At 40.5% G+C, this 16,940-nt stretch overlaps 1 protein-coding gene across 1 annotated transcript in view; it reads left to right on the forward strand.

Annotated features, from left to right (window-relative positions):
• col27a1b (collagen, type XXVII, alpha 1b) overlaps window positions 1–16,940 on the forward strand; it is a 112,020-nt gene that overhangs the window by 68,720 nt on the left and 26,360 nt on the right. Inside the window, exons 25-36 of the mRNA XM_049578153.1 lie at window positions 141–194; window positions 1,625–1,678; window positions 1,878–1,931; window positions 2,942–2,995; window positions 8,042–8,095; window positions 8,535–8,579; window positions 10,861–10,905; window positions 11,102–11,155; window positions 11,839–11,892; window positions 11,974–12,027; window positions 13,576–13,629; window positions 13,871–13,924. Of these exons, the coding sequence (XP_049434110.1) occupies window positions 141–194; window positions 1,625–1,678; window positions 1,878–1,931; window positions 2,942–2,995; window positions 8,042–8,095; window positions 8,535–8,579; window positions 10,861–10,905; window positions 11,102–11,155; window positions 11,839–11,892; window positions 11,974–12,027; window positions 13,576–13,629; window positions 13,871–13,924 (630 nt within the window). The remainder of the gene's footprint in view (window positions 1–140; window positions 195–1,624; window positions 1,679–1,877; window positions 1,932–2,941; window positions 2,996–8,041; window positions 8,096–8,534; window positions 8,580–10,860; window positions 10,906–11,101; window positions 11,156–11,838; window positions 11,893–11,973; window positions 12,028–13,575; window positions 13,630–13,870; window positions 13,925–16,940) is intronic.

The raw sequence follows: 16,940 nt of genomic DNA on the forward strand, positions 1-16,940 counted from the left end.
CTGCTGATTTCTGTTTGATGCTCACTGTGTGTCTGTTTTGTTGGAGTCCCAAAGCTGTGCAGCCTGTTATGAGATATATAACTTCAGTCGAGCTGAGAGAAATAAGAGACAGTTAAGACAGCGTATTCTCTCTCCTTCAGGGACTGCCTGGCTTCGCCGGTCCTGTCGGCGAGACTGGCATTGCAGGAGAAAAGGTGAGCGTGGTCTCAATTTGTCCCACTTAGCTAGGATCACAATTTGCTGTTGTTCGTTTTAATCTGTTAAATTGCTCTCTGTCGATGTAGCAAGTGATTAGTGCTGACACAAAAAGTCAGTTACAGCTATAATCAATGAATTGTTTGACATTTATCAAATAAAAATGACAAACATTTGCTGACAGCAGCCTCTCAGATGTGCAGATTTGCTGCTTTCCTCAGTATAATATTGTAAATTAAATATCTTATAGTATTTTTATTTTCAGAATTGGGAACACCAATTTGAAGGCATCACTTTAGGCTCTGTCAAACTGTGACTGGTACTTTTGACTATTTTGTAGAAGGAACAATTTAAGGCAGTGGTTCCCAACTGGTGGGACACGGTCCAAAAGTGGGTACCGGGTCCATTCTGAATGGATCGCAAGTGACTCGGGAATGTGTCAAGTTTGTAAAACACACACTTGATTTTGAAGTACAGGGAATATGTGGCACACAGCTTTTATTTTGAAGTGCCATTTCCCGCTGTAGAGTGAACGAATACAGCTACTTAACAGAGACAGCAAACTAGCTTGACGACATGGCCAAACCCATGAATGACGCAGAATATTTTAAAGTGTGTGGACCTTGAAACAATGACTAAAGACAAATCTGGACCCCGTGGCTGGACCAATTGGGAACCACTGATTTGAAGAATACTTTGCCCCCCAAAGATCATTTTCATATTAATTCCTCATCTCATGTTATGCTCAATTTGTGAAGAGAACAGACACAATTCTGGATGAGTCAAAGTCATAGGCAACCCAGCGTTTGCCGACAGCAAAACAATATCAAAACATTCATTCACAAACTTTCTTGTGCAGTTTAATTGAAGTCTCATTTATCCAGTTGTGTGCTCAGTATTTCACAAACAGACAACCCTTTCCAGTATTCAAAGCCAGACTCCATTGACAAAAATAATACTGCCTGCTGGTGGTCCACCGATGCCTCGATCAGTTTTAAGGAGTTAATTTGAATTCACCAAAGTCACACGGTAACACAAACAAGCTACAAATCGAGGCAGCGGTAGACCAGCAGCTCCTGCGTTCAGCGAGGTAAAACTAGCGTTTTTGTCAACGGAGTCTGGCTTTAAAGAGGGCATAGATATGTTTCACTTTCTGTTAAGCTCCCCTCGAAAAGGGCTGTCTGTTTTGGAAGCCTGAGCATCGGATGAGATAAATGACACTTGGATTATGCTGCACGAGTTGTGTGAGAGTTTGTAAACAGATCTGTCATGGAAGCATGCAAGATGCATTTACAAACTCCTATTTACTCACACTGTGTGAGTTGTTGATATACAAGTGTTCATTTTGGGAGGTAAAGTATTCCTGTCATAATTTTTTCCTGTCAATAATTTAGCAACGTTTCCCTAATCATGGCTTTTGGCTCCTTAGGGGGATCGAGGCAAAATGGGCGCCCCCGGGCCGCCGGGTGAAACGGGGCCGATGGTAAGGAGTAAGTCTGGACCCCGTCTCTCGTACCAAGGGGCATTCAATTCTACCTATGTAAGGGATGGGGATGTGATATGTTGGAGAGGCTGATTTAAAGTTATTAAACAATAATCACCTAATAGGCAGGTTATATCAGACCATCCAGTTTTATGATTTCTTTATACAGATATTGTTTGAATAATGTTGTATCCATCAGGGTCACACTGGAATACCTGGAGTTACGGGGCCACCTGGACCGCAAGGGATCCCAGTAAGTTTACTGTCATTGTCATAGCCCTGTGTGCACTGCATATAAACTACACTGACCTGTTGTCTGGACCACATAACTGGACCTTGTCTGATAATTAGTACCAGGCTGAAAAGCAGTGTTTCACTGCCCTCTCAGGTTGAGGGGACAGTTTGTTTCACTTCTGACTGCAACCAGCATCAGTGATAGGTATTGTGCGTTCGGAGGAGATGTGCACTGTGTTGCACTTGTCAGCACACCCAACAGTGATGCCATGGTGTACTGACACACCCTGAAGTACACATTTACTTAACTACAACAAGTTAAAGATATACTATGCAGGCTTTTACCAAAAAGTATAGTCTCATACAAAAGTAATCCCTCTCAGTCATCACTTAAGACCCACTAGAGGGAAAGTGGTGATGCAGATGGTTAGATGGAAGCCTAATTATAGAAACTGTTGAATATTTTTTGGCGCAAGCCTCTTTGGGCTTTTGTCCAAACTGTCATTTTTAGTGTGGATATTACCCATTGTTTTATAAATGAGACCCCAGGTGCCAGACCCTTAGGTGCACGCATCCAAGAATCTACAAAAACTGTGGACACAGCACCAAAAAATGCAAATATAGAACCTCGAAACGCCAAGTGGACAAAGCTGAGGTTGACATTCACTTTCCTGGCGATACAGTTTACAAACTGTAGCTGACAATACCTGCATAGTAAACGTTTAAACCACTGGAGTTCAGCAAAGTAAGATTTCCAGCCAGATAAAGGCACTAAAGGCAATAAAGGCACTACAAAAGCAGCCGTCAGTAGCTGACACTATATAAAAAAAGATGATGAGTACTGTCACATTTGGTATAGAAAATGGATATTATAGACTATGGAACTTCTAACTGTGCTTTCTATGTACCTGCACTCAGGTTGACACCATTGATAAAGATAAAGCTGAAACTTAAACAACTGTCCTTCATATCTTAGTTTCCATAATTTGCTACAGTCAAACTCAGATAATATTTTTCACGCACATCCAGGGGCCTCCTGGTTCTCGGGGATCCATTGGCATCAGAGGACCGAAAGGCAGAAGGGTAAGTGACTGACATCTGTTTTTAAAGGTTGTATAACAGTTAGCGTAACGTAACTACTGCCAGTTACCAAATAATGTGACACGTCAATCTCGAAGTAGCATTGTGGCTCTAAGGATGGCAGTGCCAATGTATCCTCTGGTCCAAACTGAAATATCTCAACAACCCGGTCCCTTATGAAAATGTAATTTGCCCTAACCCTTTGCTAAATACCTGCAAAAGTTAAGACATTTCCATCAGCCTCAGCTGTACTTTGTCCATCCATCCATCTATCCAACCATCCATTGGGCAGCAGGCCAAGCAAAGCACCCCAGATGTCCCTCTCCCTAGCAACGCTTTCCAGCTCCTCCTGGAGGACCCCAAGGCATTCCCAGACCAGATGAGATATGTAATCTCTCCAGTGTGTTCTGGGTCTGCCCTGGAGCCTCCTACCAGTGGGACTTGCCTGTAACACCTCTAATGAGAGTCGCCCAGGAGGCATCCTGATCAGATGCCTGAACCACCTCAACTGACCCCTTTAGACGCAAAGAAGTAGTGGCTCTACTTGCGGCTGGACTTTGTGTTTAGTCATTATATGCCAATGTTAAACCCTCTAAACTAAGATGGTGAACATGTTAAACATCATACCTGCTAAATATTAGCATATAAACATCGTCATTGTGAGTGCGTGCTAGCATGCTAGCTTTAGCACTGAGCTACAGCCTCACAGGGCTAAGTCCTGATTTATATTAGCTTGGAATTCCCCCCCCAGAAAGCCTAATTCTGCTGAACAGGAAGTCGTGTATTTTACGTCCCCTGCAGCAGCGACTAAAGTTTATTTGGAATAACTGGAAGAGAAGCTGTGGAACGTTACAGTAGTTAACATGAGCAGCGATGGTCACATTCAATTAACGGACCATGAAAGAGCACAAAGCAGAGAAGCGCTCAACTTCACTGATAAAATCCAAACATCCAGAGAGAATTAAATCTCTCAGAAGTGCAGAGCAAAAACAGCAGAGCCAGGATTGCTAAGGAGCCCTCTCCAAAGACGAAATAACTTTTCAGAGAGAGAGATAAAGCACTATATATATCTGTACATAGTAACGACAAGATGAATCTAAACATGTGTTAGATCAGATTCTAATACGCTAAGAAGCTCGTCCCAGTGAAACACTCTGGAGTTTCTGTCCGTGTGTGTGTTGCTGGGTCTCTGATGAGCTCAGAATGATTCCAGTGTTCGCTGGCTTTTCTATAATTGAGTTTTCTACTTTGGGAAAATAGCCCATGGTTGCACAGCAGGATCATTGGACTGAATGAATAATTGATCTTACATGAATAAATGGTATAATTAAGGCATTTCATTCTGATTGGTTTTATATGGCTCCCCTGACATCACAAGCGGTCACAAATGTAATATTTAATAACTATAATAGCTGAAAATTACATCAAGGCTTTGGAAAATAGAATAAAGACCAGCACAATTAAAATCCAGTCGACTTATTAGACTATCTGAAGTAATGCCCAGTCAACAAACATGGGGAAAAATCACTAACAACCTTTTGTGTGCCCCAAATTTTGCAATTAGAATTGTCATGTTGCCTCCAAAAAAAGAGACAATGCCTCTACTGTTCAGGACACTTTTTAAAAAATGTGGTTTCTGTGTGTGTTCCCTAAAAGGAGTAAAAACAATATGTGCGGCACAATAAATAAATCACAGGACTCCAACAAGTAGTGACAGCTATTTGGAGGATGTATCCAATCCTGTTATTTTACTTTCTGTTTGCTCTCGCATCTTGTTAAGTTGATAAATTTTTCCTCAAGAGGGTTTAGTCATATGTCAGTCATACTTCAGCATCTTGTCACCCTGTCATTCTGCTTTGTTTAAGAGCTGAATCTTCCGTGTCCTCATCCAAACTGAACTTTCCAGTCTTGATTGATGATTTGGTCTCAGGGGTTTTCACTGCACTTTTCAGTAAAAGCCCTAAAATTGGTGAACTGTTCTAAAAAGCATCAGGGAAGTTTGCTGTTGGGGTTGAATTTATCTGAAAAAATGGATTATAGACGGATGGATGGTAAATGTCTGTCTTATAAAACATGTCGATCCTAATTAGTCATGTTGTCAATATAATTTCTGTCTCCTAAAAATCATGTGCTTTTTAAATGTTTTTTTAAAAAACTAGTGGCAGTAAGACAGATCAGCTCAGAAGTTATCAGCTCTTATGTTTAAATGCCTCTCAGTATTAGATTAAATTAACTGAAATGACTTTTTCAGTCAAGTTATCAAAGCTCCTCTCTCTCAAAACCAGAAACCAGAGAAGAAGGTTTCAAACTTGTGATATCATAGGGTATAAAGTCTGGAGCCACTCCATAGACAATAAATGATGAGTGTGATTTTAAGGATGCACCAAAGGTTTGTTTTCTTTTTGATACCTTAATGAGCTTTATTCTATTGCAGACTCCAGTCTTTATACCCTGTGACATCACAAAGTTGAGTTTTAGCACTCTAGTTTTATCTAGGATATGGGAGAGAGTTGTTCATATTTACTAATATTTTCAGACTGTCTTAGGATGCTTTCACACCTGGAGTTGTCTTGCTTTGGTCTGAATCAGGGTCTAATTTTGTTACCAAGCTGCGTAATTGCCAAAAAGGTTGGTTCGTGGTCAGCATTGACAAGCGGACCAGATCAAATGCCTTGCGTGAGAAAGCTAAACAAAACGTTGAAGAAGAGTACACTTGCAAGATAAATGTGACACTTTCTAATGTCACAATGGAGGGACAACTATGCAGGTTGATTTTAGCGCTGCTCATCGTGGACTATATTGCTGTCATTGTTCATTTTAGTCAAAGCATACAGTTTGAAAACGAGGCACAGCTCCAACTAGAAAACAATGTTTTGATGCATTGGATGTGCTGAATGTGCATATTAAGGCAGTACAGGAGGAGGTGCACATTAATAATCCTCCAGGACTGTACCATGCTCATGTTTAACCCAAACAATGTGTCATGTGACTGCAGTTGGTTCAGATCCAGGTCGGAACACCTTCTCACCACAAACCAACTGCACCGGAGTTCGTTTGTAACCAGACCGAGACCACCTCTTCAAGAAGGTCTGGGAAAGAAAAAGAAAAAAAAAAAGAAGAAGGTCTGGGTCCAGCTGTTTTGGTGCGCACCTGAGTGTGATTGCTGTGTTCACACCTGCCCAAACGAACTGCACTTAGTGGGCAAACAAACTTGAGTTCGATTGAACTGAACAAAACAGGGGCAGGTGTGAAAGCACCCTAACACCACAGGAATAACATGTCTGAATTTTGAAATGGTTGTAGTTCCTCTTTAATAACAAAAGTTAAACAGGCAGAGAAGGCATGAAGAGGTCCAGGCCAGTCGCTAGAAGAAAATGCTGGCATTTTACATTACTGCAATCCACGGATACCTTATATTGCACATTTTCAACCTGTCAAATCATCATTTCTAAAATGATGTAGTTCTGATTACATGTATGAGCTGAGTTCCTCATTTGGAGATAGAGGGGATGGCATGAAGTGAGACAGCTGCCAATCTGCAAACCAATGTTCAAGGCCAGGTGTGTTTCCAGCGGTGATTGTGCCACCAAAACTGGGTATTTTAAGCCAAAACATGATCTTTTCCCAACTCTAAGTAAGTAGTTTTGTGCCTGGACATAACTACATGTTAACCACAGCATTGTTAAAATGTAAGTTTCAACATATCAGCTATATAATAATGTATATGTCACATGCCTATGTTTCACATACCCCAAGAAGAAACATCAGGCTAAAAAAGCCAATTGTACATAGTGGCTAGATGTGGAATAACAGCGACTGGGTCCATCATGTGGTCAAAAAAGACTTTTTCTGTGGACTTACATTGTAAAATAGACGTCTGTAAATCAATGGATAAATATTTTTGCGCATCACAAAACTGCAAAATGACTCATTTCACCATCGGGATTTTAACCATTTGGTCAGGTAATGTTTCCTAAGTCTAGATGAGCTGCACATTTTTAACCACAGAAGTTAGCCGAGGGCTAAACTGGAAGTTACCTGCTTAACCAGTGAAAGTCACTAAGACGCCTGCTCAATGGACTTCATAATGCGGGAGATCCAGGTAATTTGATATCGCTGAAATCTAACTACTTTGTCAAGCAACTTTAGCAGGAATGAATGGAGCCCCGCCTTCAACGCTGTATCCTGTTCTCTTTATACATCAGTGGTGGTTTGCAGAGTAGTAACATGCGAACATTTATTCTGGCAATTGGGTTGAAAGGGCAGCTTTCTCTATGTGATGCTGCTAATTACTTTTTTGGATGATCAGAAAGCTTATTAAATTAATATTTTTACTTAATGCTTTAACAGTCATTTTACAGGTCTGATAACTGTCATCAGTCATACAGAGATACAGTTAGAAATACAATAGTTTCCCTCATAACTAAACACCACTACGTCTCAGTCCCTAAACAACAGTCTTTAACAAACCTGTCTTTTATTATCAACCAGAAATGGAAATTTTAAGGCCTTATATACATGTATAGAGCTGTATTCTGCTCTGGCTCTGTTTAAATCACTATTATATAAGATGCTTATATGAACAACCAGTGAAAGACACACTAAGTCCTTTAACATTTTCTGACAGCGAATAGTTTGGTTCAATTTTATAGGCAAGGATGAATCAGCTACAGGACTTGTGACCTTTTCCCGAGGCGCCTCTACAATAACCCCAGTGTGCGGGTGGTGCCACTATGTGTGATCGTGGACAGATGGGGGACAAAGTCCACACAGTGGGGACTGGGCATGCTACAGAGCTAATGCACAGATGCCAAGTATTTGCAAAATAGCCGCAATCTTTGATGATGTCTCTCCGATGTGGGCTGAACCACAGCACACAATAAAATCAAGAGAGCTGCCTCGCAGGCTCCACTAAATAGGGATGACAAAAATGGAGATGCATTGCCCTAATTCATTGACTTAATATGTTAAATAATGTGTGCCTCAGGTCTGTTAAAGGCCAAACTTTCCCAAGCTATTCATCAGTGACAACTTTTGTTTTTTCTGCAGGGTCTGAGGGGTCCTGATGGCCCAGTGGGGGAGAAAGGGTCCACTGGAGTTACGGTGAGCGCATGGTCAGAAAGTCAAAGTTGGCAACATTAATAAAACATACTCAGAGTCTCAGATTTAGTTCCAGTTTGTGGCTCTTTATTAATAATGTTACTTAAACTGCCTTAGAGAAAAGTCTGACCTTCAACTTCCTAAATGCACACATAGAATCTGTTCCACGGAAAGCAAGGATAAACAAAATGTTTCTCTCACAGAGTTAAAAAAAATAAATAAATCCTGAGCTTTGTTCAGCAGACTGTAATTATTAACTATTTTTAAACATCTGAAGAATCTTTAGAGGACACTCTTTGTTAGCTGCAAATCTAACAACAGAACCTTAAATCAAAGAGTACTAAAATATTGATGGTGCTGGTGGTGCTTGGCAGTCGGGAACATTTTAACTCTGGGGGATTTCAGAGAGCTCAGTTAACTGAGTTGGATGTTTTCTTTGCAGGGGCCTGATGGTCCACCAGGAAAATTAGGCCTCCCCGGGGAGACGGTAAGAAAAATTGGGCTTCTTTACTTTCCCCTTGTAACAGTAATGACATTATTAACAGTATTAGCACAATCCTGGTTAGATTAGGCCTTTTGAAGTCCTCGAGGAATTACTTTGTTAGATAAATAGAGTGTGATGTCTTAGTGAGGAGTACAACAACAGTCTCATTACAGCATTCACACACAAGCATTCATACAGTTTGATAAAAGCTGCATGCATGATCATGTAGGATGCACATCTTTATTCATTCCTCTGTCTGGTATAACTGTGCTGTTGTCTATCTTACAATCCTTTCTTCTTGGCAAGGTTATAATTTGGTGCATCCTCAGATTGCTAATGGGCTCTGGAGATATTTAATCAGTGCAAAATGATAAGTCAATTAATTAAGTACTTTGATAATCAGTCATTTTCAGTGGTGAGAAGTATTTAAATAATTTATTTAAGTAAAATAGCCATACCACAATGTAAAATAGTTCATAGCAAGTAAAAGTCCTGCATTTAAAATCTTACTGAAGTAAAAGTTCACGAATGTTATTAGCAAAATGTACCGAACGACTCAGAGTAAAAGAACTTGTTATGCAGAGAAACTATTCATGTGTTACTATAAATCATGATGGAAGCATATGTAAGTAACATTTTACTGTTGCTGCTGATTTAAATGTCCAGTGTGTAGGATTTAGGGAGATATATTGGCAGTAATCAAATATAATATTCATAATTATGTTGTCATTAGTTTATAATCACCTGAAAAAAAAAAGTGGTGTTTTCATTACTTTAGAATGAGCTGTTTATACTGACAAAGGGAGCGAGCCCTCTTCCAAAGGGTCTGCCATGTTGTTTCTACAGTAGCCCAGAGTGGACAAACCAAACACTGCCTCTGGATAACATATTTGCTTTTTTTGTGTTGGCCACAGTAGTTACTCTACATGCTTGCAGCAGTGTCCAGGGATGAAAAATGAAACCAATACGAAAGTGCCAAAACTGCAGTACATTGAATGGCCACTTGAGGCTGACTCCAGAAATGAGTCAATTCCCATAAACCTCAAAGTAAAAATGCTCAACTTTACAGCAGAAATAAACACGTTAACAGCCTGGTGCAAATGAGAGTTTTGGTCATATAGCTAATTTTCTCATTCACGACAACTATACGGGGGTGAATTTTCATATAACTCAGCCGTATTCATTTTGTTAAGGCTTAAAGTTACACATATTCAAGGATGAGCTGCTTTGAATGACAGCTGTCTGCGAATAGTGCCTTCGACTTCTTAATCTGGTCCACGCCTCACTCCTCCACAGCCTCAGCCTCTCATCCAAATATGGTCACTTCTCGCTCCAAAAAAAGATGGTGATGCCTGAAATGCCAAACTCAAGGCTTCAAGGCAGATTACAAATTACGGTTTTGGTCTTTGTAGCTAACTTCCATGTTCATGACAACTGTACGGGGGGTGAAATTTTATGCAACTCGCACGTTAAAATGTTATTGAGGCTTAAAGTTACGCATAATTAAAGGAATGACTGCTCTGAGTGACAGACTGCCTGCTGATAATGTCCTTGGGCTCCCAGTCAGATCCACCTGTCGCTCCTCCATAGCTTCAGCCTCTCGCCCAAATATAGTCACTTCTGGCTCATAAATTAAAAAAAAAAAAAACAACAAGATGGCAACAGCCGAAATGCAGGAGTCCACAAACCAATAGGATGATGTTATAGCTGCTACATCATTATTTTATCCACTCAGTTGGTTGCTATTTGCAACCTCACCACTAGATGCCACTAAATCCCACACACTAGACCTTTAAGTGGAGTCAGTGGGATGTAGTTTTTTTATGTTGTGTGGTTTAATCTACAGCAATGCAATATACAAGATTATATGTTTGGTACCTAGTATAGCTGCCAGACAAATGTAGTTTATTTAATTTAATAAATACACATGGAATGAAAATGCCAGAATTAGCCAAAAGGCTATTTTTCATCTGTAGTCCCTTGGCTAAGATATGACACGAGACTACCTAAAAACAAAGTACAAAAAAGCAAAGCAAAAAACAGCACAAAACATAAAGACACAAAAAAGAAAAAGAAAACAGGGCATACAATATAAAAGATGGTAGAGACAAAACCATTTCAGATGGAAATGTTGTAGTGGTAAAGCTATGCAATTGCACAAAACAGAATAGGACGTCACTTGCATTACTTACCTATTTATCCTTCCACTAGTTTGCCATGTTGTAAGTCACTGTTAACCTCTTAGAGTAGAACTTACCTTTGTATTTGTGTCACTTTGCTGCAGGGAAAGCTTGGCGAGCCAGGTGAAGCTGGGCCTAAGGGATTTCCAGTAAGTGATTGGGGCTAACAGAGGTCTCTTTTAGGTCAGTCTTGATTTTTGGGGTGGACTCATTTTGGGGAACAGTGGTGGATACGTGGAGCTTGTGTGGCACAGTGTTACTCTTGTGGGTGCTTCAGCATTTCAGCATGTGTATGAATACCAACAGTATGTGTGTGTGCGTTATAAACGACTGTACTATTTTCAGGGTGTTCAAGGACCCTCGGGACCTCCAGGGGCCAAAGGAATTGAAGGAGAGCCAGTGAGTTTATTTTTCTATATGAAGTACGCTGTTTTTGTTCCTAATTTAGGAATGAACCCCATTATGAAAGACCTCTTTTATAATAATGTTTTGTCTCTGTGGTTTTTTTTAATCAAATCAGGTTCAATTATGTAAAAATCTGGAATTAGCTGAATCTTTTTAAGAGGCTATAGGCAGACACCATAGTATCTCATTATCTATAATGACCTGAGGCCATTCCCAAGCTTAAGTCCTCTTCTCTCCCTTTGCATATAAACTCTGAATTCTCTACACTGACACCTTTTATTCAGTGCCTCCTAGAAACCCATATCCTGGTCAAAAAGCCCTGAACAACCTAATCCTCTTTCTCTCATTCTGCCCAAGTCTCGCAGACACAAGCAGAGAGGTAGTGAGTCTGAGACAATTTGATTTACACCATTCCCTTCCTGGAGAGGCAGCTTTATTGTAGCCTGAATGTGTCTCTATAACAGCAGGCCTGTTTCCATCACTTACAGAAGCTTTGGCTCAGTGTTTTGAAGGCTCTTAGCCCTGCAGATTAACTTATCTCCACAAATCCACACTTTCTGCCTGGTTCTTATTTCTTTTCACATTTTTCCTCCTTTACTGTCACTTTCAGAGGCATTTGTCCAAGATTAGAAAGTACTCTTAACCTTTTTATTGGTGTCTCTGCGTTGTCGCCGCAGGGACCAGCAGGGCCACCGGGAACGATTGGGCCACTGGGGGAGATGGGGCCGAGGGTGAGTTTGATCACACAGCTGGTGCGAGAGCTCCCATTGACTTTTACATTAGCATCAAATACTAACGGCTGTTTATGACAGGGGCCGCCGGGGAAGGCTGGAGAGCGGGGACTGCCTGGTGAATCTGGAGAGAAGGTGAAGATGATGATATGGTGTTGGCATTTTCATTGATTAGATGTTGGGCTAGTGGGTGTGTACTTTTGTTTGTGTTTTACATCATAAACATTAGGTGGAAAGATGACATCGTAATAGCTTTTGATGCCATGACTGGTAATGGCCATTAGGGGGAGCACCTCCTGTTCCACTGAATTATATTTGTACCTCAATCTTGAGAGAGAGATGGGATACAAGACACATGAATTATATATTGTACAGAAATCATTATCAGGATTATTGGTTACACAGGAAGTAGGGAAGCAGTGGGAGAGTGATAAGTAACTACTGTTAACTAAGCTGGTTGCTTACAACAGTGATGTCAAACATACGGCCTGCAGGCCAGAACTGGCCTGTCAAAGGGTCCACTCCGGCCCACTGGATGACTTTGCACACTTAATGTTGATGCCTTTGTGAAGGCAAAGAGGTCTTTTACATTGTGCAAAATATTGTCAATCATCTGTATCAGACTTCTGTCTTAAGGCACTGCCAAAATATTTCATTTGTTAATGGGTTGTAAGGCAGGGGGTAACTTAGCTTACTGCCTCAATAGCATCCATTTTAAGTGGAAGTGTGGTGATGCCAGCATTGTTACACAGGAGTGGAAATATATGGAAAAATGCATATGTAAATGACAGTGAGAATTATCTCAAGACATCTGTCTGTTCATCATCTGTTTTGTAAATGGATGAATGCTTTCAGAATGTACTTTTTTTTTTTTTACATCACAATGTTATTTATAGGCTATCATGCACTGGCTTTACTGGTGCAGCCCATTTTAAGTACCTGTGAAACGAAGTTAGAGCGTCTTCAGCTTCTGTTTTTTGACATGTTTCACAGTGAAATTGAATATTTGAGTACTGTACAGTTACAAAACTGATTTAAATCAAACCCTTCGCATTTGATTGGATGGCTACAAAGAGGGCAAGTTAAGAAGTTTAGATTCTCAGCTCCACACTCACCTCCCTCACCGTTAGATCAGGAGGAAGATGAGGGAGAGAGGAATGAATTAGACCTCTGCCACGTTGTTTTGGAAATGAAAGCAAAGGCTCTGTCCGCTAATACCCCAAAACACATCTCCTCCTATCTCTCTCCATATTACTCCGTTAGCTACTGCAACAAGAGATGGTGTGTTACAACCCATGAATGGAAAAGTGTAGTTTTATGTGACCAGCATAGCTAGGTAGTCACCCAAAGTCTTATTTGAGCTGATGAACTTTTGTAAACGCCCCTGAGTATAGCAGCAGTTTTTTTTTTTTTGAGAGCAAAGAATTCACTCAGAAACCATCTACTCCAATTTTCCAATTGGTTGAAACTGTGGCAAGTAGAACAGGGAAAAGCTTTTTGCACCCATTAGTAAATCAAATTAAAATCAGTCAATCAAAACATAATTAACATGCGAGCAAATGATTCGTTTTGCTATACCCAAAATGCACTCAAAGCGAAAACACAACCATGGTGGAAGCAGAGGTTGTACATCAAAAGAAAACATCATCAATAACATAACCATTACGCTTCTTCTCCTAACAGGGTGCCATTGGTCTACCTGGTAACATCGGGGAGCAGGGTTTGATTGGCCAGAGAGTGAGTATCCCATGTTTTCTTTCTGTAAAGTCTTTGTAAGTTAAAGTGCTCTGGATCAAATATTCCAAAGTAGACACATCACTCCCAACACACAGTAAACCAGTTTGTTTTTAAAATGTACTCATAGTCAGTTTTTGCCAGCGTTTGGCTTTCTGCACATCTGTTTTCGCTTCTTGTGACCACTGTCATCGTCACAATAAAACACATTGCAACCATAATATTTTTATGATTTGTCTACCAGGGTGAGCCAGGCATTGATGGGGAGGCTGGACTGAGTGGACCTGACGGAGCCAAGGCAAGTTCAAAAATAAAAGACAGACTGTGACTCAAAATTTGATTTATTCATCACTTTAATAAACCCAGTGTCTTTTACTCTAAGAGCCCACAGTAAATGGAAAAACATTGCCGTAAGAGTTTGGCCGGTGATCAAAATGTTCGTCGTGAACTTCAACAAGGATGAATTCTTCCTGATTCTTATACGTCTGTGAACTTTCTGAGCTCTCCGGTCTACTATAGCAGCTTATTGTAATTAAGGCAAGTCGACTTTTGTTTGTGAGATATTGGCCTTTGTACAGTTAGAGCTGCACGGTGTTGACACTTGGTGAAAACAGATAGCGGGGCTATTTTAAGAGCTCCAAAGTCTGGCAAGTATTGTGACAGAAAAAAAAAGATGGAAAGCACAGAAAGCCTATTCAGCAGAGCCACCCTGCTGGAAGTGTCGCTGACAAACCCTCAAACAACGTTTGGCTTAGAGAAGGTGGTAAAATGTGAGCAGGGAGAACACTCAGGATTAGAATAGACTCAACCTGAGAGTCTCTCTCAGCTTTGTGCCGTACAGGATGTTTTCTGTTAGTCAGGGGAGTAAACTACTTTGAGGGCTTCTTGGCTGCAGTGCAGCTCCTGAATGGAAAACGGCAGCTCGAGAGGAATTTGCAGCTTGTGCTGTTAACGGAGGGAAAATCAGCACTTAGTTATGGTTCAGTGACGGATTAGTTGGTGAAATTTAAGATAGAAATTTAGCAAATAATCATCGGATTGTGACATTATGTTCTTCCAGCAGGCTGTACAAATTGAATATCTAGTTCTTGTTTCCACACTTTGTTAGAGTTCTGATAGCAGAAACCTGTGGTGCTGTATATTTGCAATATCAGTTACTACAGAGAAAAGCCACGTTTGTTTCTTACATTAGGTTGGCTAGGTTGAGCATGGAGACCAGGAAACATGGAGAAGAACAAATGAAGTGTAAAGCCTCTCTCACACATCGTTTCCAGTAAATTACAGGGAAAACCTTTAAGGCACCACTAGTGAGTTTCACTATTCACACATGCACTACATTCAGGAACTTTTTTTGCTTGCAAGTTGCAAGATGGAAATGTTCCTGAGATGGTCAGATCAGATCGACGGATAAGAGGAGCGGCTTCTACAGAAGTGAGTGAAGGAAAAGTTTCAGTTGCTGCAGTTACACAGGCTAGACCCTGGGCTTCACTGCTGAGTGCACAGTTTCCATGGTAATGCAGCTGGTTTTGTCTAAAGTGGGTTGGAAAAGTGAACACTGAAATGAGAGTGCAGTTATTCTGTGAAGTAGAGTGTTCTGTTTCTATATGAACAGTTAAGTTTAATTTTCACTGCGCTTTGTGTTCGGCTGCTGTCTCTGTCCAGAGTACACTCTTCGCTCCAAGAGTGTAGTGCTCTGACTTATGGAACGGTATATGTGTATTTCAGCAGCACTCCAACTTAACCAGCTCCAAAAAAAGAAAACCAATATGTGGCAGCGAATGCCGATATTAAGGTGGGCCCCCACAAATACATGAATTTGTGGGAAACCCCTATGTAGGCAAACCACAGCCAAATGTAAGCAGTTTATACGCTGTGAGCTTTTATACTGATGCGGTGGTGTCTTTGTCACTCTGCAGTTACACCTTCAAAACGACTAAATGGCGCCAGAGTTTCAGTGAAATGCTGTAAAGTTTAGTTGATTCAAAACACACATTAAACACACATTAAACATGGCGTAATAGCAACACTTTCAAACACAATTACACAAATCAGCTTCACTATAACTCGCAGCATTCACAGACAAACACTTGTCTTTATCTGGACACATTTTCCCCACAAATACAACATGCTAACGTTATTAGCACAAGCCTATGGCATTTTATATTGTAAAAATTAGCCTAGCGACCAGCAAAATTTTCCTCTGCTCATATGGGACAACAGCAACATTTAACAAAGGTAACGTTACAAAATTCGACTCTATTACAACTCACAAGGTTCACTGACAAAACAACTGTCTCATACTAAACATGTTTTCTAAACAAATACAACATGCTAACGTTATTAGCACAAGCCTATGGCATTTTACATTGTAAAAATTAGCCTAGCGACCAGCAAACTTTTCCTCTACTCATATGAAGCCAGGGACAACAGCAACATTTAACAAAGGTAAGGTTACATAATTTGGCTCCATTACAACTCACAAGGTTCACTGACAAAACAACCGTCTCATTCTAAAAACGTTTTCCAAACAAATATAACATGCTAATGTTATTAGCACAAGCCCATGGCATTTTACACTGTAAAAATTAGCCTAGTGACCAGCAAACTTTTCCTCTACTCATATGAAGCCAAGGACAACAGCAACATTTAACAAAGGTAACGTTGCAAAATTCAACTCTATTATGACTTACGAGGTTCACCAACGAAACAACTGTCTTACGCTAAACATGTTTTCCAAACAAATACAGCATGCTAACATTTTTAGCACACGCCTATGGCATTTTACATTGTATAAATTAGCCTAGCGACGTGCAGAGATTTCCTCTGAAGTTTCCACTGAGGGAAATGGTTTCAGCTTACAAAAACAGACAGGAGGTCTGCGTCACCGCGATGTGGTTACATTCATGAATTTTTGTGAATTTTCACTTAGAAATGTAGCTATCTTGGTAGGTAGCAAGTAGCTAACGTCTAAGCTCTCGGCTTAGTTAACAATGACTGCGCATTACTCTCCTAGAGCTACGTCAGTAACCAATAATGCCACATCGTTCACTCATGCAGATGAAGGACAGTCCAGCAGATGGCAGTAATGCAACATTTACAGATGCCAATTGCTATAAAACTCAACAGAAGAGGGAGATGGTGCAAGGCTGGATGTATGTGTACGAAGTGGAGGATGTCTGGTGTTATTTTAAGAAACATGGCAGACGAGGAGCAGTTTTTATCCAGTGCCAAATTTCTTAAGCAGGTTTGCAAAACAGTTATCAGAACAGCCCTGGGGTAAATGCTTAACTGTAACCAAATTGCAGATTAAACTA

This window comes from Epinephelus fuscoguttatus, linkage group LG6, assembly GCF_011397635.1.
Source record: "Epinephelus fuscoguttatus linkage group LG6, E.fuscoguttatus.final_Chr_v1".
Lineage (NCBI taxonomy): Eukaryota > Metazoa > Chordata > Actinopteri > Perciformes > Serranidae > Epinephelus > Epinephelus fuscoguttatus.